The sequence below is a fragment of the Pristis pectinata genome, chromosome 20 (genome assembly GCF_009764475.1).
Source record: "Pristis pectinata isolate sPriPec2 chromosome 20, sPriPec2.1.pri, whole genome shotgun sequence".
Lineage (NCBI taxonomy): Eukaryota > Metazoa > Chordata > Chondrichthyes > Rhinopristiformes > Pristidae > Pristis > Pristis pectinata.
In genome coordinates this window covers 39,708,882-39,736,050 of record NC_067424.1, presented here as the reverse complement: position 1 = coordinate 39,736,050, position 27,169 = coordinate 39,708,882, and the positions used below count along the sequence as shown (strand labels likewise).

Below are 27,169 nucleotides of genomic sequence, written 5' to 3'. Positions count from 1 at the left end.
TAGGTTGCATGGAATCAAGGGAGAGCTGGCTCATTGGGTACACGATTGGGTTGATGGTAGGGAGCAGAGAGTGATGCTGGAAGGTTCTTCCTTGGACTGGAGGCCCGTGACTAGTTGTTGCCTCAGGGGTCAGTGCTGGGCCCATTGTTGTTTGTCATCTATATCAATGATTTGTTTGAGAATGTACAAGGCGTGGTTAGTAAGTTTGCAGATGACACTGAAATAGGTGGGATTATTGACAGTGATGTCAGGGGAATCTTGATCAGTTGGGTAAGTAGGTTGACGAATGGCAAATGGAGCTTAATTCACAGAATTTTGAGGAAAGTCAAATCAAGGTAGGACTTTCCCAGTGAACGGTAGGGCCCTGGGGAGTGTTGTAGAACAGAGGAACCTTGGAGTACAGCTACCTGGTTCCCTGAAAGTGGAGTCACAATAGACAGGGTGGTGAAGAAGGCTTTTGGCACATTGGCCTTCATCAATCAAGGCTCTGAGTATAGAAGTTGAGATGTTATGTTGCAGTTGTACAAGACGCTGGTGAGGCCACATTGGAGTATTGTGTTCAGTTTTGGTCATTAAAACTGGAAAGAGTGCGGAAAAGATTTACAAGGATGTTGCCAGGTCTTGAGGGACCAACTTATAAGGTGAGATTGGACAGGCTAGGACTTTTTTGATTGAAAGCGTAGGAGACTGAGAGGTGATCTTACAGAGGTGTATAAAATCATGAGGGGCACAGACAGGGTGATTGTACTCAGTCTTTTTCCCAGGGTTTGGGATTCAAAAATGAGAGGGCACAGGTTTAAGGTGAGAAGGGAAAGATTGAATTGGAACTTGAGGGGTGGCAACTTTTTTTTTAAACACAGATGGTGGTAGGTGTGTGGAATTATCTGCCAGAGGAAGTGGTTGAGGCAGGTACATTAGATACATTTAAGAAGCATGTGGACAGGGATATGAATGACAAGAGTTCAGAGGAATATGGACCAAGTGCTGGGACATGGGATTAGTTTGAATATACATCTTGGTTGGCACGGACCCATATGGACTGAAGGGCCTTTTTCTGTGATGTATGACTCTATGACTCTATAACTCAGAGTGAGGGACAGGGTACTGACCCTGTGGATCCCACTGGTAACAGCTCCAGTCAACCATACCACTTTGCTTCCTCCCACTGAGCCAAGTTTGAATCCGATTTGACGCTGTTGCTCGGGTCCTGGGGCTTTCACTTACTTCACCAGCCTGTCATATGATGCAGCATCTCCAGTCAGTTAAAGCTTCTCGACATTGTCAAGTGACTCTATATTCATTTTCTATGGAGAACACAACTGCGCACAGTGCTCCCAGTGTGGTCTAACCCAGGGATACGGAGACCAGAAGTGTGCACAGTGCTCCCAGTGTGGTCTAACCCAGGGGTACAGAGACCAGAACTGTGCATGGTATACACTGTGTGGCCTATGTTTGATCTCAATTTGGACAAAACTGTTCCGTTTTTCTTTAGTCTGGAAATGGCTCCCAGTGACTGGTGTGCTTTCCATGACCTTATTAATCTGTGTTTCTGCTTTCAGTGAGGGGGATTCTGTAGCCCCAGATCCCTGCTCTGTTCCCTTGTGACTTACTTTCCATTTCAACTCCTTGTTTATTGCCCCGATGCAGGGTCTCGACCTGAAACGTCGACAATTCCTTTCCCCCCCACAGATGCTGCTCAACCTTTTGAGTTTCCCCAGCAGACAGTTTGTTGCTCTAGATTCCAGCATCTGCAGTCTCTTGTGTCTCCTCTTTACACTAAATGGTTTGATGAGGCTGGGGATGGGGTGCAAGGATGGTTCAGGGTTTTGGAGACAGGAATGTAGAGAGTTAAGAGGAAAGGGCAATGTTATTGAGGAGTGCAGTGAAATGGTTGGTGATAGCCAAAGTGTGTCAGGAAGGGACTGAGCACAGAGACAGGTGAGCATACCTCCAATTCAAATCGGAGGAGGAAAATGGTTCAATGGCACCACACGGGCTTTGTAACTCAGTGCATGGATTAATCACACGGATAGAAATAAATGGATCTGATCAAATCACCGTTCTGGGAGGTGTGACTGTAAAGTACCAGGGCTGGAATTAATATTCCAGGATATTAGACGTTTAGACAAGAGATGGATGGCCCTGGGGTTAAAGAATGGGATAAAGACAACCTTAATAAAGCAAACGACCAGGACATGAAGCATGAATTGGTTTTGAAGGTACGATAGCAGCTAACAGTTAAATAATTAGCTGCTATTTCAACTAATATATACACCTTTAAGGCCAATGCCAACATGCTAACAGGAGAAGTTCAAGACCGCATTAGGAAAGCTGGTAATATTGCTAAAACGAGCAGCAAGCCTCAGGACTGGGGAAATTTCTGATTCACCAGCAGAGGAGCAAGGTGTCAATAAGGGAAGGGGAAGCAGAGTACAGGAGGAGGCTTGTGAGAAACATAAAACGACTGGGGGACAGTCATTACAACATAGAATACAGAACACTACAACACAGTACAGGCCCTTCAGCCCACAATGTTGTGCTGACATTTTGTCCTGCTCTAAGATCTATCTAACCCTTCCCTCCCACATAGCCCTCCATTTTTCTATCTAAGAGTCTCTTAAATGTCCCTAATGTTTCTGCCCCCCACAACCTCTGCCAGCAGTGCGTTCTACACACCCACCGCTCTCTGTATAAAAAACTTACCCCTGACACCCCCCCCCCCATACCTTCCTCCAATCACCTTAAAATTATGTCCCCTCGTGTTAGCCATTGTCGCACTGGGAAAAAGTCTCTGACTGTCCACTCAATCTATGCCTCTTATCATCTTGTACACTCAATCTATGCCTCTTATCATCTTGTACACCTCTATCAAGTCACCTCTCATCCTCCTCCTCTCCAAAGAGAAAAGCCCCAGCTCACTCAACCTATCCTCATAAGACATGCTCTCCAAGCCAGGCAACATCCTGGTAAATCTCCTCTGCACCCTCTCTAAAGCCTCCACATCCTTCCTAAAATGAGGTGATCAGAACTGAACATAATACTCCAAGTGTGGTCTAACCAGAGTTCTATAGAGCTGCAACATCACCTCACGGCTCTTGAACTCAATACCCCAACTAATGAAGGCCAACACTCCATACGCCTTCTTAACAACCCTATCGACCTGCGTGGCAACCTTGAGGGATCTATGTACGTGAACCCCAAGATCCCTCTGTTCCTCCACACTGCTAAGAGTCCTGCCATTAACCTTGTATTCTGCCTTCAAATTCGATCTCCCGAAGTGTGTCACTTCACACTTATCCGAGTTGAACTCCATCTGCCACTTCTCAGCCCAGCTCTGCATTCTATCAATATCCTGTTGTAATCTGCAGCAACCTTCTACACTGTCCACTACACCACCAACCTTTGTATCATCAGCAAACTTACTAACCCACCCTTCCACATCCTCATCCAAGTCATTTATAAAAATCACACAGAGCAGGGATCCCAGAACAGATCCCTGCAGAACATCACTGGTCACCGACCTCCAGGCAGAATACACTCCATGTATAATTCTGTACACCTCAGTCACCCCAGGGCTGGGGAGAGCACATCCACAAAGGGAACGGCACATAACACCCATGAACATCAAGGTGGAGCATGTGGGATCTCACAAGCTCCTTGACATGCTCACTATCCCCTTATATCTTCCATTCAATATAGGAGGCCATTCAGCTCATCTAGTCTATGCTGGGTCACAGAACAATCCCAATCAACTACACACTGGGGGCAATTTACAGCATCCAATTACCTCCGAACCTGCACACCTTTTGGGATGTGAGAGGAAACCAGAGCACCCAGAGGAAACCCACACAGTCACGGGAGAATGTGCAAACTCAATACAGGCGACGCCTGAGGTCAGGATTGAACCCAGGTCCCTGGAGCTGTGCGGCAGTGGCTCTGTAAGCTCGACTACACTCCACTCTGGCTGGAAGGTTGGGTCCCTGAAGGACAGCGACCTCGCTGAAAACAAAACTGAGGTAATCCATATAGAAACCTCCCCCATAGGCAGCCAGGACCCAGGTGGCTCCCCCCTCCCGGAACGGTGTGTGTTTCCTGCAGGAGGCTCACCGTGTACCTCCCGTCCCTGACGACCGAGAGGTTGTTAAATGTGGGGAAGAAACGAGTGGTGCCGTTAACGATGAAGCTGGCTGTGGTTACCTTCATCTCGGAAATATTTTAAATCCTGTCACTGATACCCTGCTGTGAGGAGGGTGCAGATTCTCTCACCTCTCTCCACTCCCCCAGCAGCCCTGTGAGGAAGGCCTTGAACCAACTTCCGGGCCCATCCCCGGCTTCTTGAGGGCAGCATGGAGGGAGCTTACGGGCAGAGCCAGTACTGACAGTCAGTGGACGGCCATGGGACGTTAGTCAGGTGATGTGGGAAGAGTCGGCGGGGGTCTGAGGGGAGACTCGGCGGGGGTCTGAGGGTAGATTAGGTGAGGGTTTGAGGGCAGACAGTGAGGACGAGAGAATCCACCACTACTTTGAGTGTACAGGTGAAACTGATGAGAAAATAAGGGATTATCACAGGAATAGTGTCAATGGATGGTTGACTGTCAGAGCGCTGAAGGGCCTGTTTCCTTGCTGCATCTCACTGTGACTCTAAATTCCCTTCTGCTCATCTGTGCAACTGATCAATATCATTCTGGAGCTCCCAACTATCCTCCTCATTATCAATTACAGCAACAACTTGCATCTCATCTGACAGTTGTATCTCACATTCATTTCCAAATTGCTACTGTGTATAACGCTCAGTGTCCCAGCATCAGTCCCTGTGGGACACAGTGGCTTAAAATCACGAAGATAACCCCTCCCCTCCCCACTCCCACATCACCTTCTGTCTCCTATCACCAAACCAAATTTGGATCCAATTTGCCAACTTGCCTTGGATCCCATGGGCTCTAATTCTGTCACGTGATGTCTTGTCAATGGGCCTTACTGAAGTCCATGTAAACCACGTTAGCTGGCACCATCAACACATTTTATTACCTCTTGAAAATTTTCAAACAAATTGGTAAGAGAGGATCTCCCCTTACAATTACCCTACCAAATTTCTGTCAGCATTTGATGAAAATCTCCTGCCAGCACTAAAGTAACACCTCCCATTGAGGGGATTCAATGTAGTCAGATCTCCTTTACTCGTCTTTCATCTCTCCGTCCCAACCTCAGAGCCCGTGTCAGGAACACACATCATGGTTCACAACATCCCCGGGACCTGCGGCCTCACCCCGACCTGCTCCGTGACCTCAGGCGACCCCACCAGCTTCGGGTGGTGGAGGGGAGGAGAAGCTGTGAGAAATGACAGCCCCCATCACCTCTGGGAACACGGAGAGACGGTAGAGGTTCATCACACAGCAGAGGTGGAGGACGTTGTGTACAGGTGTGAGGCCAGGAACCCCGGCAGTGAGGGCACGGCACAGATCAGATTGGGAGAAAAATGCAAACAAACACGATCTGGTGAGTAAAAGAAAACTGATGTGCAAATCTGAAATAAAAAGAGAAATGTCGGAAACACTCATCAGGTCAGGCAGCATCCGTGGGGAGAGAAACAGGTAACATTTCACGTCAAAGACCTTTCATCAGAACTGAGGAGGAGACAAAGGAAGTTACTGTAAGTGGTTGGGGGGGGGTGGGGGAGGACAACGTGTGGAACAAAGGGAACGTCAGCCGCAGGGTGAAAGGGTGGACAGCCCTTCAATAGGCAGTGCGGTGCATTTGTCACTAATGTGTTACTGATATTGTAAAGTTCGGGCAATTTGCAAATGGGACATCCCCTGCAGGCCAGAATATATAAATGTAAGAAAAAAAGGAAGAGGGACGGCCAGCAAAAATGGCCGGGGCTGATATAAACAGAAAGAAAGAGCAAGTTATCAGAAGGCAGAGAATTCAATATTGTTCCGCAACATGCGCAGATATAAGATGAGGTGTTGTTCCTTGAGCTTGCATTGGGTCTTGTAACAGCGCAGGAGGCCACAGGCGGAGAGGTCAGAGTTGAAGGGGGATGGGGAATTAAAGTGAAGGGCAGTTGGAAACTCAGAGTGACTCCTGTGAACTGAGCAGGGGTGAGCACCCCATCTGTGTCTGGTTACCCAAATGTAGAGGAGACCACATTGTGAACCCAGGATCCAGTGCACGTTAATCGCTGCATCACTCGGGAGGACCGTTTAGGTCCCTGGATGGACCGGTGTTACACCTCCTGCAGTTACATGGGAAAGTGCCACAAGGTGAGCAGAAGTGGGTGGGGACAGAAGAGTCGACAAGTGAGTTGTGAAGGGAGGGAGGGGAAGATGTGACAGGTGGTCGAATCTTGTTGGAGTTGGCAGACGTTGCGATCCATTGAATGTGGAGGTTGGTGGGGTGGAAGGCGAGGACCAGGGGGCTCTATGAAGGGGGGAGAAGAGCCGTGGGAAATAGATGCAGTCAATCTACTCTGGGAAAGGGGAAGTCACGTTTCAGGAAGCCGTTTCAGAGACTCCCGTGCAGAATGTCTCATCATCGGAGCAAATACGACGGAGGAATTGGGAGAGTGGAATGGAATCCTTACAGAAGGCCGGGGGGGAGGGAGTGTAGTCAAGGTGGCTGTGGAAGTCTATGGGCTTGTCCGGGATGTTTATGGCTAGTCTATCCCCTGAGACAGAGAGATCCAGAAAGGGAGGGAAGAATCAGAGATGGACGGTGTGAAGGTGAGAGCAGGTTGGAAATTGAGTTCGGTATCACTGAAGGACCAAGGGGTATTGGAGGGAAGGGGAGGGGATCGAGGTCAGTGACTTAGGAGCGATTGGGGGTCCCACCCAATGACTGGGGTACACTGCCCCCCGTGCACCCAGTGACTGGGGCACACTGCCCCCCGTGCACCCAGTGACTGGGGTACACTGCCCCCCGTGCACCCAGTGACTGGGGTACACTGTTCCCCGTGCACCCAGTGACAGAGGTACACTGCCCCCCACACACCCAGTGACTGGGGTCCACTGCCCCCCACACACCCAGTGACTGGGGTACACTGCCCCCCACACACCCAGTGACTGGGGTACACTGCCTCCCGTGCACCCAGTGACTGGGGTACACTGTTCCCCGTGCACCCAGTGACAGAGGTACACTGCCCCCAATGCACCCAGTGACTGGGGTACACTGTCCCCCACACACCCAGTGACTGGGGCACACTGTCCCCCACGCACGCAATGACTGTGGTACACTGTCCCCCATGAACCCAGTGACAGGGGTACACTGCACCCCATGCACCCAGTGACTGGGGTACACTGCACCCCACGCACCCAGTGACTGGGGTACACTGTCCCCCGTGCACCCAGTGACTGGGGCACACTGCCCCCCAATACACAGTTAATCCTGTCCCTCAGATTTTTTCCAATAACTTCCTTCCCACTGCCGTCAGACCTCTGCCAGGTCCCCAATAATCTTTTCATTGTCAATACAGCGCAGAAATAGGACATTCGGCCCAACTTACCCATGCCGACCAAGATGTCTATCTGAGCTAGTCCCATTTACATGTGTTTGGCCCATATCCCTCCAAACATTTTCTCTCCATGTACCTGTCTAAGTGTCCTTTAGACACTGTAATTGTCCCTGGCTTTACCACTCCCTCTGGCAGCTCATTCCATATACCCACCACCCTTTGTGAAAAGGTTCCCCTCACATCCCTTTTAAATCTTTCCCTTCTCCACTGCGCTGTGACCATCCACCTCATCTACACCCCTCATGATTTTATACACCTCCAGAAGGTCACTCCTCAACCTCCAATGAAAAAAGTCCCAGCCTATCCAGTCCCTTCTTATAACTCAGGCTCACCAGTGTTGATAACATCCTCGTGAACCTTTTCTACACCCTTTCCAGCTTAACAGCAGCCTTCCAATCGTTGGGTGACCGGAACTGCACACAATACTCCAAGTGCAGTCTCATCAAGGACATACCAGAGATGGGCTGGTTGGTAGGTTAATTGTCAACTGTATATTACCCCTCGTGTCGGTGGGTGGTAGGGGAGTGGAGTGAGGGAACGAAGGTTGATGGGGATGTGAGAGATTGGGTGGGGATTAATGCAGATGGGTTCTTAATGGTCACCATGGATATGATGCACTGATGGGCCTGTTTCCATGCTGTGTGACCCTGTGTTGTCCACGATGACTACAGTGGTTCCCCCTTTCTACTTTGCTGGTTACACATTCGAGAAATTCCAAAAGAATTAAGGAAAACCCCAAGGCATTCTACAAGTATGTGAAGAGTAAGAGGATAAGACACGAAAGGATAGGGCCTATCAAGTGTAGCAGTAGGAAAGTGTGTATGGGTCCGGAAGAAATAGCGGAGGTACTTAATGAATACTTTACATCAGTATTCACCATGGAAAAAGATCTGGGGGATTGTAGTGGGGACTTGCAGCGGGGACTTGCAGCGGCCTGAAAAGCTTGAGCATGTAGATATTAGAAAAGAGGTGGTGCTTAAACTTTTGGAAAGCATCAAGTTAGATAAGTCGTTGGGTGAGATGTTCCCCCACGTTGCTGTGGGAGGCGAGGGAGGAGATTGCGGAGCCTCTGACGATGATCTTTGCATCGTCGATGGAGACGGGAGAGGTTCCAGAAGATTGGAGGGTTGCTGATATTGTTCCCTTATTCAAGAAGGGGAGTAGGGATAGCCCAGGATATTATAGACCAGTGAGTCTTACCTCAGTGGTTGGTAAGTTGATGGAGAAGATCCTGAGAGGCAGGATTTATGAACATTTGGAGACGTATAATATGATTAGGAATAGTCAGCATGGCTTTGTCAAGGGCAGGTCCTGCCTTACGAGCCTGATTGAATTTTTTGAGGATGTAACTAAGCACATCGATGAAGGGAGAGCAGTAGATGTAGTGTATATGGATTTCAGCAAGGTGTTTGATAAAGTACCCCATGCAAGGCTTATGGAGAAGGTGAGGAGACATGGGATCCAAAGGGACATTGCAATGTGGATCCAGAACTGGCTGGCCTGCAGAAGGCAGAGTAGTTGTTGAAGGGTCGTATTCTGAGTGGAGGTCGGTGACCAGTGGTGTACCTCAGGGATCTGTACTGGGACCCTTACTATTGGCGATTTTTATAAATGACCTGGATGAGTAAGTGGAGGGGTGGGTTAGTAAGTTTGCAGATGACACGAAGGTTGAGGGTATTGTGGATAGTTTGGAGGACTGTCAGAGGTTACAGACGGACATAGATAGGATGCAGAGTTGGGCTGAGAAGTGGCAGATGGAGTTCAACCCAGATAAGTGTGAAGTGGTAGATCATTTTGGTAGGTCAAATATGTTGGCGGAATGGTAGGACTCTTGGCAGTGTGGAGGATCAGAGGGATCTTGGGGTCCAAGTCCATAGGACGCTCAAAGCAGCTGCACAGGTTGACTCTGTGGTTAAGAAGGCATATGGTGTATTGTCCTTCATCAATCGGGGAATTGAATTTTGGAGCTGAGAGGTATTGTCGCAGCTATATAGGTCCCTGGTCAGACCCCACTTGGAGTACTGTGCTCAGTTCTGGTCGCCTCACTACAGGAAGGATGTGGAAGCCATAGAGAGGGTACAGAGGAGATTTAAAAGGATGCTGCCTGGAATGTGGAGCATGCCTTATGAAAGCAGGCTGAGGGAACTCGGACTTTTCTCCTTGGAGAGACGGAGGATGGGGGGGGGGACCTGATAGAGGTGGATTAGATGATGAGAGGTATTGATAGTGTAGATAGTCAGAGGCTTTTCCCCAGGGCTGAAATGGTGGCCACAAGAGGACAAAGGTTTAAGGTGCTGGGGAGTAGGTACAGAGATGTCAGGGGTAAGTTTTTTACTCAGAGAGTGGTGAGTGTGTGGAACAGGCTGCCAGCAACGGTGGTGGAGGCGGATACAATCGGGTCTTTCACGAGACTGTTGGATAGGTACATGGAGCTGAGTAAAATAGAGGGCTATGGGTAAGCCTTGTAATTTCTAGGGTAGGGACATGTTCGGCACAGCTTTGTGGGCCGAAGGTCCTGAATTGTGCTGTAGTTTTTCTGTTTCTATGTTTCTAATTAGTCAAGCACAACTTCTCTTTCAAAAATCCATCGGCTCTGCCCAATCCCATTATTATTTTCTGTGCCCCATGACAACTTCCTTAATGCTAAGATTCTAGCCTTTTCCCCACTACTGATGCCAGCTGAGCATTTCCCTATTTTCTCTCTTCCTCCTTTCCTGAGGAGCAGGGTCACATTAGCTACCTTCCAATCTGTGGGAATTGATCAAGGACCCATAGAATTTTGGGGGATCACTTCCACGGCATCCATTGTCTCCACAGCCATCTCCTTCAAACCTTAGGATACATGTCATCTGGTGCTGGGGGTTTATCACTGTTCAGTCCCAGTCATTTCTCCAGTACTAGACTTTTCACTAATGCCAATTCTATTCTGCTCATTTACTCTGGACCCGTGGTCCTCCTTTATTTCCAGGAAGTCTCTGTGTCTTCTTGTGTGAAGACAGACACAAAACAGTCGTTTATTTTCTCTGCTAGTATTGGAATTGGTTTATTATTGTCACTTGTACTGAGGTACAGTGAAAAACTTGTCTTGCATAACGATCGTACAGGTCAATTCATTACACAGTGCAGTTACATTGAGTTAGTACAGAGTGCATTGAGGTAGTACAGGTAAAAACAATAACAGTACAGAGTAAAGTGTCACAGCTACAGAGAAAGTGCAGTGCAATAAGGTGCAAGGTCACAACAAGGTAGATCGTGAGGTCAGAGTCCATCTCATTGTATAAGGGAACCGTTCAATAGTCTTATCACAGTGGGGTAGAAGCTATCCTTAAGTCTGGTGGTACGTGCCCTCAGGCACCTGTATCTTCTACTCGCTGGAAGAGGAGAGAAGAGAAGAGAGAATGTTGCGGGTGGGTGGGGTCTTTGATTATGCTGGCTGCTTCACCAAGACAATGAGTCCAAGGAGGGGAGGCTGGTTTCCACGATGCGCTTGGCTGTGTCCACAACTTTCTGCAGTTTCTTGTGGTCCCGGGCAGAGCAGTTGCCATACCAAGCCGTGATACATCCAGATAGGATGCTTTTTCTGGTGCGGCGGTAAAAGTTGGTGAGTTTCAAGGGGACGAAACAAATTTCTTTAGCAGCCCGAGGAAGTAGAGGCACTGGTGAGCTTTCTTGGCCATGGCATCTATGTGATTTGACCAGGACAGGCAACTCCCCGTCTCAGTCTGTGAGGGACTGATGTTATTCCTTTCCCTTCTACATATCGAGAGAAGCTCCTACACCACATTCCCTGTTAGACCACTCTCATGCACTCATTTCTGCTTCCTTGTCCATGCCTTACTGTATCAGCCGAGGACCTCCCCTTCCCAACCAGCAGCACCTCAGCACACTCACTAGAAGCCCATAGGAGATCTGTCAATAATAACTGGAACATATTGTGGGGGGATATGAAGAGGTGGGGAGGGACACTATCCCCCCCCCCCTCATCTCTAACACACACCCAGATACTGACCCACAGCAATACCTGGAGATCTGTCAGTGATCCCAGGAACGCACTGCGTGGTACTTCAGCAGTCATTGCAAGAGCTAGTGGATCTAGACCCAGCGATGTGAAGGAGCAGGGAGTTAGGGTGGTGTGGGACTGGGACGGGAACCTGCGGGTGGTGGTGTTCCCCTGCACCTGCTGCCCTCGTCCTCCTTGGTGTAAATGTCCCAGGATTTGCAGTGCTTTTGGCAAGTCTAGGTGCATTTTTGTAGCTGGGTCACACTGCAGCCACTGTGCACCGGTGTGGAGGGAGGGACTGTTGAGGGAGGTGAATAGGGAACCAACGGAGTTACAGCCTTTAATAGCTTGAGGTGGTGCACTCCTTCCACAGGACCTTTATCTCTTCCCAATGCACGTAGGTTCTCAATACCATCCTGAACTTTGATGGATCATGGCCAGAGATTCCCAAGAGTCAGTGAGGTTGCTGCAGTGCATCAAAGATGCTTTGAGCACAGTCTTCGATCTTTCCCCCTATCCACCTGGTAATCCCGGCCTGTGACAGAGTTCAGAACAGTGTCTGTTTCGGGAATCTGGCATCGGGGTTGTGAACGACAGCCTGTACAATGGAGCCGACAGGGTGTAAATATGGCCTCGGTGCTGGGGATGCTGACCTTGGAGAGGAAGCTCTTCAACCGGCCAAAGGGAGAGAAGAGGTGGGACTGTAGGTGAATGGGGGAGAGTTGGGATCACAGTGAGTCGAGTGTTGCACAGGCAACTCATGGGAGAGTGACTGTTTGGGTCACCTCCTCCCCACCCAGCCCCTCACTGTGCAGGGTGGTGTATAAGAGGGTTGGTTTGACCCCCACCCTCCTATATACTAAATTAGAATTGGGTCCACTGCTAGATAAAAATGTAGAAAGTAAAAAAGAGTGGATTAAGGGAAAAACAGAAATAAATAGGAAGAAAGGAACTTTTTTCAAATATAGGAAAACAAATCCCCTCTGACAATGATTTCTTACGTTCAGGTATGGGAAACTATTATTTCATTTGCTCCTTTTCCAGCTGAAAGGAGCTGAGAGCCATTATCAACACACAAAGCACAGGATTAAAGAGGCCCCAACACTGTTCAGTTCCACGTCTACTGAAATAAAAAAAATACTGGTAACACTCAGCAGGTCAGGCCACGTCAGTGGGAACAGAAATAGACTTAACATTTCAGGTCAAAGGCACTTCTTCAGATCCAGTGTCAGTTGTGAAATTTTAATGATTAACTAAAAAGCAGCTGAATAAAACCAGTTACCTGAATTGCACTGCACACTACCCAGTACCTAGAGGTTCATGGTTATGCCCATCTTTGGGAGCATAATAGTGTCACAATGTTGAGCAAAGAGCAAGCTCGCAGAGAACCCAGATGCAGCACACTGGTACAAGACTGGAGTCAGGATGCTTTCTCAGAACCAACCACAGGCAGCAACTGGAAGGAATCTTGCCTCAGGTATATGAGGTGGAGTCCCAACATGAAAACTGGATATCCTAAGAGGAACAGTGAAACCACAACTGCTCAAGAGCTGACAACTCTAAGCAGCCAGAAGCCACCACATACCCAAAGGTTGACCAATACTCTGGCAACTAGTGCTAGAGAAACCCGGGCACTTATGCTAGGCCCCTGATGGGGCTCAGGTGTGTGTCATTATGCAATTAGTCATGCAGGGAATCTATGTGCTGCCCAACAAGGCATCATCAATGGAGCCGAATCGAGGCCAGTACTCGGAACCGTGACAAATAGCTGTGGCCAACCTGCAGCCAATGAGCACCAAGTAGGCCTTTAGGAAGTGAAACCCAAGGACTCCACCCCCGACTCCTTCCCCCTCTACAGCCCAATCGCTTGTACTACAATAGTTCAACACTTGGAATGCACTGAATCTTAAAAAAATTAACTTAGCTAAAATGGATTAAATTACAGCAAATGATTAAAAACATCACATGCAGCAAAAAAATAGCTGAGATTGTCTAACCTTTTGAAAGAGGTTTGGTGACCTCACTCCAGTAGGGGGTCTGCACTGAGTTTCCTGGCCAGGACTGGAGTAGAGCAGAGGGGTGGGAATGTGCCTGGGCATTGGGGACCCGGCCCTGCATTGATGGTGAGTTTAGAAGGAGTGGGGGACAGAGACCTAGAGCTGGGCTGCAAAAGCAGTGTAGCTCCACACAGAGTGGGATTGTGATCAGTGAGGGAGGGGCGACTACACACCTGCCCTTAAACAGCTGGAGACATTTAAAGGGTCAGGGCAACTTACCTTCACTGTCTGCAGGTGGAGCTCAGCGGTGACAGCAGCATCCACTCAGCGACAGAATGGTGTGTGGCATCCCTGGTGCCAGGGTCAAGGATATTACAGACACTGGTCAGTTTACAGATATCCCCCTGAGACAGAGGGACTGAGGGACACCAGACATTGTACTGATATCCCCCTGAGAAAGAGGAACTGGGAAATGCCTCTCTCCAGCTTCTCTGTTGCACTGCCCTGCTGCTTTGTGGCCTCCTCGCCACGGTTACGCCTCCTCCCACACTGGCTTCCTGTTTGTCTGTCCCTCGATCAGTCAGTTCACTTGCACAGAACAAGCAGGGTTGGAAGGGCCCGGTGAATGATTAAAGCCTCTCCCATCCTGCACTGAACCCCATCCCTTCGTCGTTATGTGTCCAGGTGTTTGACAACTTACCTGAAGAGAGGGGGTGTCTGTCGGGGCGGGTCAGGTTCTCCCCCTCCCTCACACCGGTTCCTGGAGAAAGATGGATGCCGGATCCCTGCTCAGCTATCTTTGGCTGACTCTCTCTGTCATCATCTGTGAGTAATATTCAGAGCGAACCATTGTTTTTCACCTCACTTTCTCTGGGGACTGCCTTCCTATTCCCTGAACAGCGCAGAGGCTCTTCTAGCAAGATGAGGAAGGAGGATTTAAAAGAGGAGGTGACATTGCAGAATTGGTTCAGGAGTCCGTTGCTTCAGCAATGAGGGAGGATGTCTTAGAAGGCTGTTCAAATGAGGTCACGTGGGTAGAAACCTTTCTGGGGGTCTACTACTACTCCCAGCAGTCAACGGGAAATAGATGAGCAGAGATGTAGATAGATGACAGAGATAATGGAGAGGTGTATGAACAATCTAGTTATTGTGTGAAGGGATTTCAGCTTCCCCAACATTGACTGGTCTCAACTTAGTGTGAAAGGCATAGAGGCAGTGGACTCCAAGAGAGCTTTTGGAGCCAGTGTGTAGGTAGTCTCACTGGAGAAGGGCAGCACTGGACTTAATCTGAGAGAAAGTAGCTGGACAAGTGATTGAAGTGCAAGTGGGTAAACAGTTTTGAGATTGTGACCATCAGTCTGTAAGTTTCAAGGTAGTTATGGATAGTTAAGGATTGGGGCAAGGCTGATTTTAATATTGTGAGACAGGACCTGGCAAAAGTAGGCTGGGAGCAGCTACTTGTGGGTAATCGTACATCCAACAAGTGGGAGTCATTCAAAACTGAAATAATGAGAGTTCGGACCAACGTTTTCCCATTGAGTTTAAAGGTAAGGGCAGCAAGTACAAGGAAACTGTACATATCGGGATATTAATAGGTGTGAAAAAGAAGAAAATGGGAACAAAAGGTTCACCAGGTCAACCTGAAAACAGCGGAGGCCCTTCGGGAGTTTAGAGGAGGTGCTTTACATAGAAATCAGGAGGGCAAAGAGAGGATGCAAGAAAATACCAAAGTATTAAGGGCAGAAGAGTTGGGTCCACGAGGGACCAAAGTGGCAATCCATATGCGCCTGCAGCTGGAGGGTGTGGGTGAAATCTTCAATGAATACTTCTCATCTGTACTCAGAGGAGAAGGACATTGTAGTCCCAGATTTCGGGGAAGGTTTCAGTGGAATTGCATAACATGGTATCATTTGTTGTGGTCCTGATGGAGAATTTTAAATCTTCCCTGGTCACGGATGAGCTGTCAGATAACTGAAGGGTGACTGGAGAACAGTAGATATGGTACCTCTGTTCAAGAAGGCGGTAAGGTTAAGCCTGTGAGTCTAACGTCAGTGGTAGGGGAGTTACTGGGAAAAAAACTAAGGGACAGGATTAACGCCTTAGAAAGGCAAAAATTAGTCAAAGATAGTCAACGTGGTTTGATTTGGGGAAGATCCTGTCTGACCAATTTGATGGAATGTTTTGAAGAGGGAGCAAAGTGAACTGATCAGGGCAGTGTAGTTGGTATAACCCACATGGACTCCAGGTATGCCTTTGACATGGGAAACTGGACCAAAAGGTAATAGAGTCCATGGGATCCAGGGCAAGTTGGCAAATTGGATCCAAAACTGGCTTGGTAATTGGAGGCAGGGGCTGATGGTGGGGGTTGTTTTTGTGAATGGAAGTCTGTGACCAGTGGTGTCCCACAGAGATCGGTGCTGGAATCCTTATTGTCTGTTAGCAATTTCGATATGAATGCAGGAGGTTTGATTAGTTGTTCACGGATGACACAATAAATGGCCACGTAGCTGACAGTGAGGACAGTTGTCACCTACAGTTTGATGTTGATCAGTTGTTAAGATGGGCAGGGCAATGACAGATGGAGTTTATTACTGATAAAGATGAGTTGATACACTGGGACATAGACCAGAAATGGTACGGCCCTCGGGGGTTTAGAGGAACAGAGGGTTCCTGGTGTACAAGTCCAAGAATCCCTGAATTTGGCAGCACAGTGAGAAGGCACTTGGCATCGTCGCCTTCATTGTGTGGGGCGTAGGCAAGAGTTGCACCATGACGTTACAACTTTACAAAATACGTTTTAGGCCACATTTGACGTATTGCGTGCAGTTCTGGTCGTCACAATCTGGAAGGATGTGATTGCACTGGAGAGGGTGCCGAGTAGATTCCGGGATGGAACATCTCAGTCATGAGGAAAGACTGGATTCGCTGGGGTGTTTTTCTTGGAGTGGAGGGGGCTGAGGGGAGATCTGATAGAGGTATATAAAATGATAAGGAGCGTGGACATGGGAGATGGTAGGAATATTTCTCCCCACAGCGGTGGTGTCTGGAAACAGGGCATACCTTTATGTTCAGGGTTAAGGAGATCAGAGGGAATCCAATGGAAAAAACCTTTTCACCCAGAGGGGGGTTGGAACCTGTAACACACAGCCTGAGGGGGTGGTGGAGGCAGACACCCTCACAACATTTAAGAAGTATCTGGACAAGCACGAATTGCCAAGGCATAGAAGGCCACAGACCAAATGAGATTGGTATAGGTGGGTTGTTGATGGTCGACATGGACACAGTGGGCCGTACGGTACAACTCTAGGACGGCACTGTCCCAGGCACCAGGACACACAGACCAGGAATTGATCTGGTGAACATTCACTGCTCTCCCGCTCACACTTCCCCATTAAGCAACTGGATCTTTCAGGGCCAATGTTGAAAATCTGGGATCCTGCTGCAAAGTATTCGACATCTCTAGGGACGGATTGTCAGTCACACTCGGAGCGTGCTGCCTGGAAGGGCAGTGGGAGCAGATCCAATCGGGATTTCAGAATGGGATGGAATTACAGAAAAGTTAACAACACTGTGGGAGGCCATTCAGCCCATTGTTACTGTACTGGTCAACCTGACCTGCACTGGATCCGTGGCCCACAGGACAGGGCTCTTCCTCCACCCGTGAGCACTGGAACAGTTGGGAGAGTCTCTGCCACTTCCCCACCCCCAGCTGTCGGGCACCGAGTCCCAGACCCCCATCTTCTGGGGAAACACTTTCCCTCCTCTCCCCTCTGACCTTTATCCCAGTTCCTGTAAATCTCTGTCCCACTGCTCGGGGAAATCGCTCCTTCCTAGTTACTCTGTCCAGACCCCTCACCATTTTACACCCCTCCGCCATCTCCCCCAACCTCCTCTGTTCCAGGGAAACAACCCCAGCCCTCTGATCTCTCCTCACAGTGACAATATTTCAGCGCCGGCAACAACGTCCCAACATCCTCATAAACCCCCCCACCCCCATCCCATCCAATCTTATCCTCTGTTTCTCGGCTAAAGGAAAGAGTCCCACCTGCCTGTTTAACCCCTTAGTGACTTGTCCTGTGACATTTAAGGAGCAGTGGACGTACACTTCAGGCTCCCTCTGAACCCCCCACCCCCCCCCGACACACTCCTCACTATCAACAACACTACCAGTTTTCTTGCTTCTGTAACTTCCTTCCTCAGGGCCGGCTGCAGAGAGTCTTCACTCTGTTCCCCCCGTGGGCTCACTGTGTGAGGTAGGAACTGTGGGCCGGGTCCCTCACAGGGCTGGGAGCCAGACGATGGGCTGCATGGCCTGCACCTGTGTCTATGATTCTCCCAGCTCCGACGACTCCTCCAGTCACTGAGCTCACTTGCTGACTGCCTCCTCTTGTCTCCTCAGCTGGGACTGGGGCGCCCCCTCGCACTGTGAATGGAACTGTGGGACACTCGGTCTCCTTGCATCCTTCAGTCATACTTGGATGGTACAATGATGCTCTGTGGAAGAAAGCACCACACATCACAATAGCAAAGACCACAGGGAGCAACATTAGATGCTATGGTACTGAGGAGTACAAGCGACGGATAACCCTTCATCCCAGGAACTACAGTCTGGAAATCCGTGATCTACGGAGAGAGGACGCTGGTGATTATGAACTAACTGTTACAAATGAGACCGGAGTTGACATGAAATGGAAAGTGCGACTGGAGGTGTACGGTGAGTGAGACTGCCGCAGAGGGGCCCGGGTTTCACCGGTTCCTGAAACACCCCTAATTAGTGGGTGAGGGCAGATCCTGTGTGTTCCCCTGTTTACTGAATGAAAAAAAACAACAAGATGCTGGAGGAACTCAGCAGGCCAGGAAGCATCCGTGGAGAAAAGCAGACGATCAACGTTTGGGGTCAGGACCATTCTTCAGGATTCCTCCCCCTCATCTGCCCATCACTGTCCCTTACCTGCATCTACCCGTCACCACCTTGGGCTGACCCTGCCTCCCCTCTTTTGTCCACCTGCTTTGTTTTCCTGACCCCCCCCCACCCCCCAATATTGAGCTTGCCCTTTTCCTATCTTCAGTCCTGAAGAAGGGTCCAGACCCGAAACGTTGACTATCTGTTTTTCTCCACAGATGCTACCTGACCTGCTGAGTTCCTCCAGCAACTTGTTTTTTCATTTAATTCCAACATCTGCAGTCCTTTGTTTCTCTTCACCTGTTTACTGAACCCCACTGACTGCCAGTGTCCAGAGCTGGGGCTCACAGTCCCAGTGTAGTGGGGCTGAGGCAGTTCCATGCTGGGGGACACACCACATCCCCCGGAGACTGGGCCAGGGGCCATGAAGGATTGAACCTTCAACGGGAAACCTCATGGCTCCGAGGCTGGAGGAGCTTAGCACATGGGGAGGGGGGGACAGAAGGATGGGCCAATGGGGTGGGGGGGGCTGGTGTGGATGGGCCGAATGGTCTGTATCTGTGGGTCACAGTTAAACAGATCCCACTGTATCCCCAGCTCAAAGTCCTGGTCTGTCATGTTCAGGGATCCCAGTTGTTCCGTCTGTTTCCCAGAGCACTGCTTGTTAATTCCCCAGACTGAGGTCTGAGCTCAGCAAGGTGTTTATTCCTCATCCTTCATGCTGCGCTTTGCTCAGCGATCCCCTGTGTATTCATTACACAGAGTGTAGTGTCCCAGTGAGTGACACAGTACACATACACAACAGCACACTTGGGAATAGGAGACAGAGTGTGATGGTGGAGGATTACATTGGTGATTGGAAGTCTCGGACCAGTTCTATAGGAATCAGTACTCAGACTCTTACATCTGAATATCAATGTATGAGGTACAATGAGTAGGTTGACAGCAGCAAGAAAACTGGTGGTGTTGTTGATAGTGAGGAGGGTGGCCTCAGTCTATGGGACAAGTTTGAATGACTGGTAAATTGGGCAGAGCAATGGCAGATGCAATTTAACCCTGTTAAGTGTGAGGTTTTGCAGTTTGGGAGGACTAATAAACCTTGGACATGTACAATGAACGTTAGGACTTTGGGGTGGGTCCTTGGTGTACACGTCCAAGGATCCCTGATGGTGGCAGCACAGGTATTTGTCTTCATTAGCCAGGGCGTAGTGTATTAGAGTAGGGAGGTTACGGTACAATTTCATAAAACGTTTTTTTGGCCACAGTGGGAGCACTCTGTTCAGGTCTGTTCTCCACACTGTCGGCAGGATGTAGTTACCGGAGGGGGTGCTGAAGCGATTCACCAAGGATGAAATGTTTCAGTTATGAGGAGGGACTGGACAGGCTGGGTTTGTTTCACTTGGGGAAGAGGAGGCTGAGTGGGGACCTTGCGGATACAAAATTATGAGAGACGGAGATAGTGGGAAATCTTACCCTGTAATGGCGGTATCTAAAACTAGAGGGCATTGGTTTAGGGTAAGGGGTAAGAGGCTTAGAGGGGATCTGAGGAAGTAACATTTAAGGAGCATCTGGATGTGCACTTGAATCGCCAATGTGTAGAAGGCTTGGATCAAGTGCTGGTCAATGGGATTAGTGTAGATGGGTGCTTGATGGCTGGAGTAGGCACAGTGGACTGAAGGGCCTGTTTCTGTGCTGTATGAATTCATGACCAGAACTCCTAGTGTGGTCTAACCCAGGGATACAGAGACCAGAACTGTGCACAGTGCTCCCAGTGTGGTCTGACTCAGACAGGAGCTCTCACTAAGCTGGGAGAAACTGAAAGACAAAACTGAAGACAGGAGGATTTATTTCAAGGAGAGAGCTTTTGTGAGTGGGCAGTGGAGTACAGTGATTTTCTTTTTGGAGAATTTTGGCTTTGTGAGGTTTGTCTGTGTGTTTTGGAGGAGTGTCGTGCGAGGTGGCGATGGCTAGAAGATTGTGAGGGTGAGACTCTGCCTGAAGATTGACTTTCATCGCTGCCGTTGGTGAACTCCTTCCCTACACCATTCGCTTGGCCCCGGTCAGCTGGCTACTGAAAAGTCCATCAACATCTTGGACTTTCCTGAGGCCCGGGCTGACTGGGGTGAAGAAACCTCTCCTAAGCTGGAGGATCAGGGCAGAGAGATCGTCGATGTGGCACATTCCTTGTATTCCTGTCTTTATTCCCATTTTTCCATCTCTCCTGTGATCTGTTCTACAGTACAGTGTCCACACTGTCTGCATTGCTGGTTCTGCGATAATTGGTGGTGTCGGTGGTGTTTAAGGAGTTAAAAAGAACACCGTGTCGAACGAAACGTCTGGGAGTGTTGGATCCTGCCACAGTTACACAGCTCCAGCCCTCCTGTGGCCCTGTCACCTTTCAGGATATTGACCTGCGGAAAAGGGGTGAAAAGCCATCTACACTCAGATATGACCATTGAGGGCTGTGTGAAGGTGATGGCTGGGATTGTCGGTCCTTTGACCATTGTCACAGCCTCAAGATGTCTGGGAAGGGTGTGTCCTTCCTGAAGGCCGAGTGGGTTGTGTCTCTACTCCTGAATAGGGGGATCATGGCAGGTGGGATCTTCCTGCCAGTGGACCCACTGGAAGTCGCTGCACAGAGGGTCATCCTTTCCGATGTGCTGCCCTATATTCCCGATGAGCACCTCCTCCCCCACCTACCTCTTCTGGGGGAGGTGTGTTTGGAGATCACCCCAATCCTGCTTAGTCTTTGGGAGAAAACCCTCCGCCAGGATTTCCCTTTCTGGCTCCAGCTGTTCGTACAGCTGGAATGGGAGGAGGACACTGAGGAACAGTTCAGCTCCAGTTTGAGGGTTCAACCTGCCGTGTCTTCTGGACAGTGCATGGTGCCATTCCTGTAGAGAGGTGGGGCATATCCAAAATTCAGGGCCGCCCATTCCACCTGGGTGTCCCAGGACAGTATTGGTGCCCCCTCCCTCTGCCCTGTGCGTGGAGCGGTGGATGTATTGGGGATTGGGTGGGGGGGGAGGTCATCTGAGAGGAAGGAAGGCACAGAAGAAGACCACATACCTCCAGACATCCCTTGGAGGGGCAAAGTCCCTCCCTTTCCCCTGGGCCTGACCCTGTGGAGCCCACCTGCCCCAAGGTCAAGCAGGGGCTGGGGGAAGCCAGGTAGGAGGACGGAGGGGCGGAGGCAGAGACTTCCTCTGTGGTGGAGTCCACGCCTCCTCCTTCTCTTCCCACAGGACTGCAGAGGCTCACAGAGATTCAGAGAAACGAGTGCTATTGAAATGCAGACAAACATGAAATCCAATGATTGATAATTTCTGTGTATTGTCGTGGTGGCTATCCCTCGAGGTCGAGGATGATGGGTCTTTCCTCCATTGATCTATTTATGGGCTCTCAAGTGGCTTATGTCCAATCTTGGAAGTAGCCCACAGAGCGAAGATGCCTGTGCGTGTATTTGTTTACCATGTACTTGATGTTGCTCTACAAAAAGCACACGGTACTTCACAAATCAACCAACTGATTCCAACGGCATGGAAACCATGACGACTGGAGCTGATGGATTTGTTGCAGCCTCCATACGCCCTCGAAGTAACTGTGTCCGCCTGTTCCACCGTTGAGGCCTTGGTTGGATTGTTCTTTGTCGGGGACCTCACCATTAACCTTACTGCCATGCGTGACCCTACCAGGAGCAGAGCTCCAGACGGCATCGTTCTCGGGATCTCAGGACCACACAAACTTCTCCACCACGACAAGGTGACAATCCACGGAGAAGATTGTACGTATAATTTGATGGCTAATGATAATAAGAAGGATTGTTGAAGGAAAGGGGGAGACCTGTGTCCTCTGGGCTGGAGAATAGTCCTGCAATACAGGTGCCATCTGACGGGGAGCATTTGCCTTTACACCATGTCGGGCTGTGTGCTTGACTGAGGGGTGCACTGCCCCACCGGTTGAAGTAACCGGGAAACCCATGGGACGCCCATCCTTCCTGTGGGGCAGAGTGAGGGTGTCCTGCAGCTGGTTGGGAACCCTGCAATGATGCTTCTGGGGTGGGTGACCTGGGTAAGGAGGGGAGGCATGGCCCGTAAAGTCCTGTCCTCTGTTTGGGCTCCAGGAGAACTGAAAGCACACCCTGGAACTGAAGGATGATTTCTCTGAACTTGCCACCGTCCAGAAATGGTGGGCAGTGGCGGTGGTGGGACAGGGGAGAGTTGTCCCTCTCTGCCTCGGGACCTAGCTCCAGCTGGATGTCCAGAGCCAGGGACGTTAGGGCCGTCCTTTGGCCTGACCCGTGAGGCGGAGGAGGTTTCTGCCCCGTTGCCACCGATGGGCCCGGATGAGCCCAGGGAGGATTCCTCCTCCACTGACCCTGGAGGTGGGACGGTGACGGAGGTGGGAGCAGCTGGTGCAGCCGGGACGCCCGTCACACAGTGTGGGGTGGGCGTGACAGCCACTGGGGGTGACTGCCCGGGGGAGGATGGGGCCTGGTGTACGGAGAGGGGGACGGATCGGAGTCTGTTGGTAGTGAGACGATGGACTGTCCCGTGCCCAACACCGTGTCTCCACTAGTCCCTGTGGGTGACATCAGCAAGTTCCAGCCCGACCCCAGGGGGAGCCGTGATAAGGCCCCACTGGCCTCAGACCACTGGTCGGATTTACTGGGGCTCCTGCAGTCTGTCGTTGCCGTCCTCAGGAAGAAAGGGAAGGATGCAGAAGTGGACAGGAATGAGGCGTGCTTCTACAGTGGCTTCATGAAGGTCCCAGCAAAGAGGTGCCGGCGGTGAGCAGCTCCACTCCTTCCTCACAGGGTGCTGGTGACGGGGTCTGATGTACCCCTGAGATGGAGACCCCCACAGCCTGAACATCAACGGCAACAGGGGGTCTCTCCGCAGGTTTCATCTCTTGGTCTGGAGACCACCTCTTGGTCTGGAGGATGGCCAATTCTGGTATTTATTCCAAAGTTTCTCAGTCCTCAGGGACAGGAACTCCCTGCAGGAAACCCTCACTGGGAGACAAACCCACCTGGATCCTGGAGTGATGAGGGGGGTCTACATGAGTCACCTCAACTCCACTCCAAGTGGGGTGTCTACCTTATTGGCCCAGACTTTCCAGCTGGAGATCTTGTGGGTCCAGGATCTTGTGCCCGGTTGTCTGCTTCACCTCGCTGTGCGCCTGGCCGGTGTGCCGTTGCACTTTGTGAATGTGTACACCCCCAGGCCCAGTGTGATGCAAACACGCTTGTTTCAAGAGGTGTCCACTCTGTTGAACTCCATTAACCGCGGTGAGTGCGTCATCCTCGGAGGATGGGGGGCGGATTTCCACTGTACCCTCAGAGCGGGATCATTCCCGCCTCCATGCAGTCGGTGTTGGGTTCGGACCACCACCTGGTGGGGGTGGAGCTCAGTCCGCTGCCCGTGTGGGCGGGATCTGCGTACTGGTGTTTTACCAACCGGCTGCTGGAGGACGGACGACTCTGGGATTTATTCCAAAGTTTCTGGGCCTCTTGGAGGAAGGAACAGAAGGGCTTCCCCTCCTTGAGGCTATGAAGGGACGTGGGTGAGATCCACATCTGTCCACTGTCAGGGGTGCACAAGGGGCTGGACCAAGGAGCAGCAGGTCCAGGATCAAGTGAGTCTCATCTGGGCCAAGCTGCTGAGGACCCGCTGTCATGGTAGTTATACCAGCAGTAGAAGGGCGCGCTGAGGGACCTGCAGCCTGAGAGGTCCCGAGGCGAGTATCTGAGGTCACGGGTCCAGATATTGCAGGATTTCAACCGCGCTTCACCCTTCTGCTCTCTGGAAAGTAGTGAGCAGTCTGCAAGCGACTTGTGGAGCTGCTGGCGGAGGATGGCTCCTCCTTCACAGATCTGGAGGGTATCCGTCACTTGGTGCATTCCTTTTATGAGACTCTGTTCTCGCCGGATCCATCCAGCAAAGACACGGAGGGATTTGTGGGAGGACGTACCGAAGGTCAGTCCAGAGGATGCTGAGTGTCTGGACTCTCCCCTGACGGTGGAGGAGCTGACCGGCTCTGGTGGGTAAATCTCTGGGGCTGGACGGACTGACAGTGGAGTTCCTCGGGGCTTTCTGGGACATCCTGGGGAGGGTCTACATTGGGGTCTTGGGGAAAAGCCTGGTGACCGAACAAAAAGGGAGATCTCTGCCTCTTGAGAAACTGGCGCCCGGTCTCTCTCCTCAGCACAGATTACAGGGTCTTTCCCTGGGTGATGACCAATCGTTTGAGCTCCGTGCTGACCCACGTGACCCACCCTGACCAGTCCTACACAGTCCTGGGCTGGTCCATTCAGGACAACATCCATCTGGTGCATCTGCCCCAGAGGGCTGCTCTGTCAGTCACCTTCCTCTCTCTTGACCAGGAGAAGGTGTTGGACAGGATGGATCACAAATACCTATTTGGGACTCTGCGCATTTGGACTCAGGCCCAGAGTGCCTTGTGAAGGTTAATGGGTCCTTGACAGCACCCCTTCAACTTGGGAGAGGAAAATGTCAGGGATGTCCCATGTGCAACCAGAACTGAAGGGTGAGGGGAGGGTTAAACTGGTGGGTGGAAATGAGCTGGGATCGGCTTAAAGTTCACTCGGGACTGTTGGGGACGGGACGGGGGGGTTGGGGATCGAGGTGTCCACAAGGATCTCCTTTACTCATCTTTCATCTCTCCGTCCCAACCTCAGAGCCCGTGTCAGGAACAAACATCACGGTTCAGAACATCACCGGGACCTGCAACCTCACCCTGACCTGCTCCGTGACCTCAGGCAACCCCACCAGCTTCAGGTGGTGGAGGGGAGGAGAAGCTGTGGGAAACGACAGCCCCCATCACCTCTGGGAACACGGAGAGACGGTAGAGGTTCATCACACAGCAGAGGTGGAGGGCGTTGTGTACAGGTGTGAGGCCAGGAACCCCGTCAGTGAGGGCACGGCACAGATCCGGCTGCGGGACGTCTGTAAACTGGACACACCTGGTGAGTGTCAGAAGCAGGAATGGGGTTTGGAGAAGGTGGTGTTTCCCCACCCAGTACTGTGTGTGATGGGACACTGTGAAGGGTGCTTCATTCTGTACATAACCTGTACCTCGGCAGGGTATGATTGGTCTGTGGAGAGAATTACTATCCAGTCCCTGCGCTGGGTGTGTGTGATGGAACAGTGTGTCGCCGCGTACTTGATGTCGGTCGGTGGTGGGAGTGAGGAGCTGGACAAGCTGAGGTTCCGTCTCTATAATTAGTGATCCTCTCTCTTTCACCAGTGGAGAGAAGCTGTCTCTGTGGATGTCGGCTGAGGGCCACAGTCGCTGCCGTCCTGCTCCTGATTCTCCTCTCAATCACGGTCGCCGTCCACGTCATCAGTGAGATCTGTTTTTCAGTGTTTCCAGATCTGTTTTTCAGTGTTTCCGGTGAAAATCTGCTGTTCTGGAGGGTAGTGTGAACAGTGAGGGGTGGATTCAAGCAGGTGGTGTTTATGGGTCCCCTTCCGGGTCTCTGAATCCCCCCCACCTCAGGTCTCTGAATCCCCTTGTCCCAGACTCTGCACTGTGCCCCCTCACTCCTTGTTTATAGTGACAGTGTGCTACAGAGACCAGGGCTGTGGGATGTCGACAGTGGGATGGTGAGATGATGCTGGGAGCATGGGGATGTAGAGTTTGAGAGAGAGAGAGAGAGATAGAAACCAGGAAAGGGGGATGTTGAGACCAGGACAATGCTTTATAGAAACCAGGAGAGGGAGATATAGAGACCAGAGACTTGTTATCGAGACTGGGAGAGGGAGAAGCTTCTTTCACATAAGCCAAGAGTAACCGCACTAAGTTGCCCTCAGCAGTGAAGGGGTCTCAGCCGCGATGATGGAAGCATTGACACCCCAGACCCTCGCAGGGTGCACTGACCTCTCTCCTCTGTCCCCCACAGGCTCTCGCCCGGGCACCGGAACAGAAGTCAGACTTCACAAGGCTGAATGACTCCCCCTCACCTCTTTCCTTCTCCCCATACCCCCCTCCCAGTCTTCCTCCCTCTGCTCCTGCCCCTCCCCATTATTCTCCTCCCCTTCCCTCTCCCTCCCTTCACACCTCTCCTTTCTCATGTTCTGCCACCCCCCACCCCCCCCACTCGACTCATGTAGGTTGAATGGAAGGCAGAGGGAGGATTGGGTAGGGGAGGAGGTACGGAGGCCGGAGGGTGAGAGGAAGGAGGAGGGACAGGTGGGGAGGGAAGGTGGAGGAGGTGGGAGTCAAGAGGAGGAGAAGGGGTGGAGGGTGGATGGGGAAGGAGTGAGGGGACTGGGAGGGGGTCAGAGGGATAGAAGGGGCAGCAGAGGGGGAGAGTGGGGAGGAAGGCTGGGAAGGGAGAGGAAGGGAGACTGGGAGGGTCAGATGGGAGGGAAGGCAGGGTTGGGGAGGCCAGGAGGGGGAGGAAGGCTGGGAAGGGGGAAAGTGGGAGGGAGGGAGGGACGGCAGGGTTAGGGAGGCCAGGAGGGGGAGGAAGGCTGGGAAGGGGGAAAGTGGGAGGGAGGGAGGGACGGCAGGGTTAGGGAGGCCAGGAGGGGGAGGAAGGCTGGGAAGGGGGGAGGTGGGAGGGAGGCCAGGAAGGGGTGGAAGGATGGAGTGGGTGAGTCTGGGAAACAGAGGGGAGTTTGAGGGTGCCGAGATGGAGGGACTGCGAGCAGAGCAGATGAGACCTGCAGGGGGAGGAGAACGGGGGATTCGGACCAGAAGGGAGCCCGTGCCTGACCAGTGATCCCAGGAAA

General features: G+C 51.1%; 1 protein-coding gene across 1 annotated transcript; it reads left to right on the top strand.

Annotated features, from left to right (window-relative positions):
- The first annotated feature begins 14,086 nt into the window (after window positions 1-14,086).
- LOC127580914 (SLAM family member 5-like) lies at window positions 14,087-26,687 on the top strand. Its single transcript, XM_052034895.1, has 5 exons — window positions 14,087-14,332; window positions 17,907-18,221; window positions 25,111-25,398; window positions 25,680-25,778; window positions 26,335-26,687. Exons 1-5 carry the CDS (start codon window positions 14,278-14,280, stop codon window positions 26,382-26,384), a joined length of 807 nt encoding a protein of 268 aa, XP_051890855.1. The 5' UTR covers window positions 14,087-14,277; the 3' UTR covers window positions 26,385-26,687.
- The last annotated feature ends 482 nt before the right edge of the window (window positions 26,688-27,169 follow it).

Bases quoted from the DNA above. Each gene is read 5' to 3' on its own strand.
- LOC127580914 (XM_052034895.1), top strand. From the start codon at position 14,278: ATGGATGCCGGATCCCTGCTCAGCTATCTTTGGCTGACTCTCTCTGTC. The intron at 14,333-17,906 runs GTGAGTAATATT...TTGTCTCCTCAG, and splicing joins GACTCTCTCTGTCATCATCT to CTGGGACTGGGGCGCCCCCT. The intron at 18,222-25,110 runs GTGAGTGAGACT...TCCCAACCTCAG, and splicing joins AGTGCGACTGGAGGTGTACG to AGCCCGTGTCAGGAACAAAC.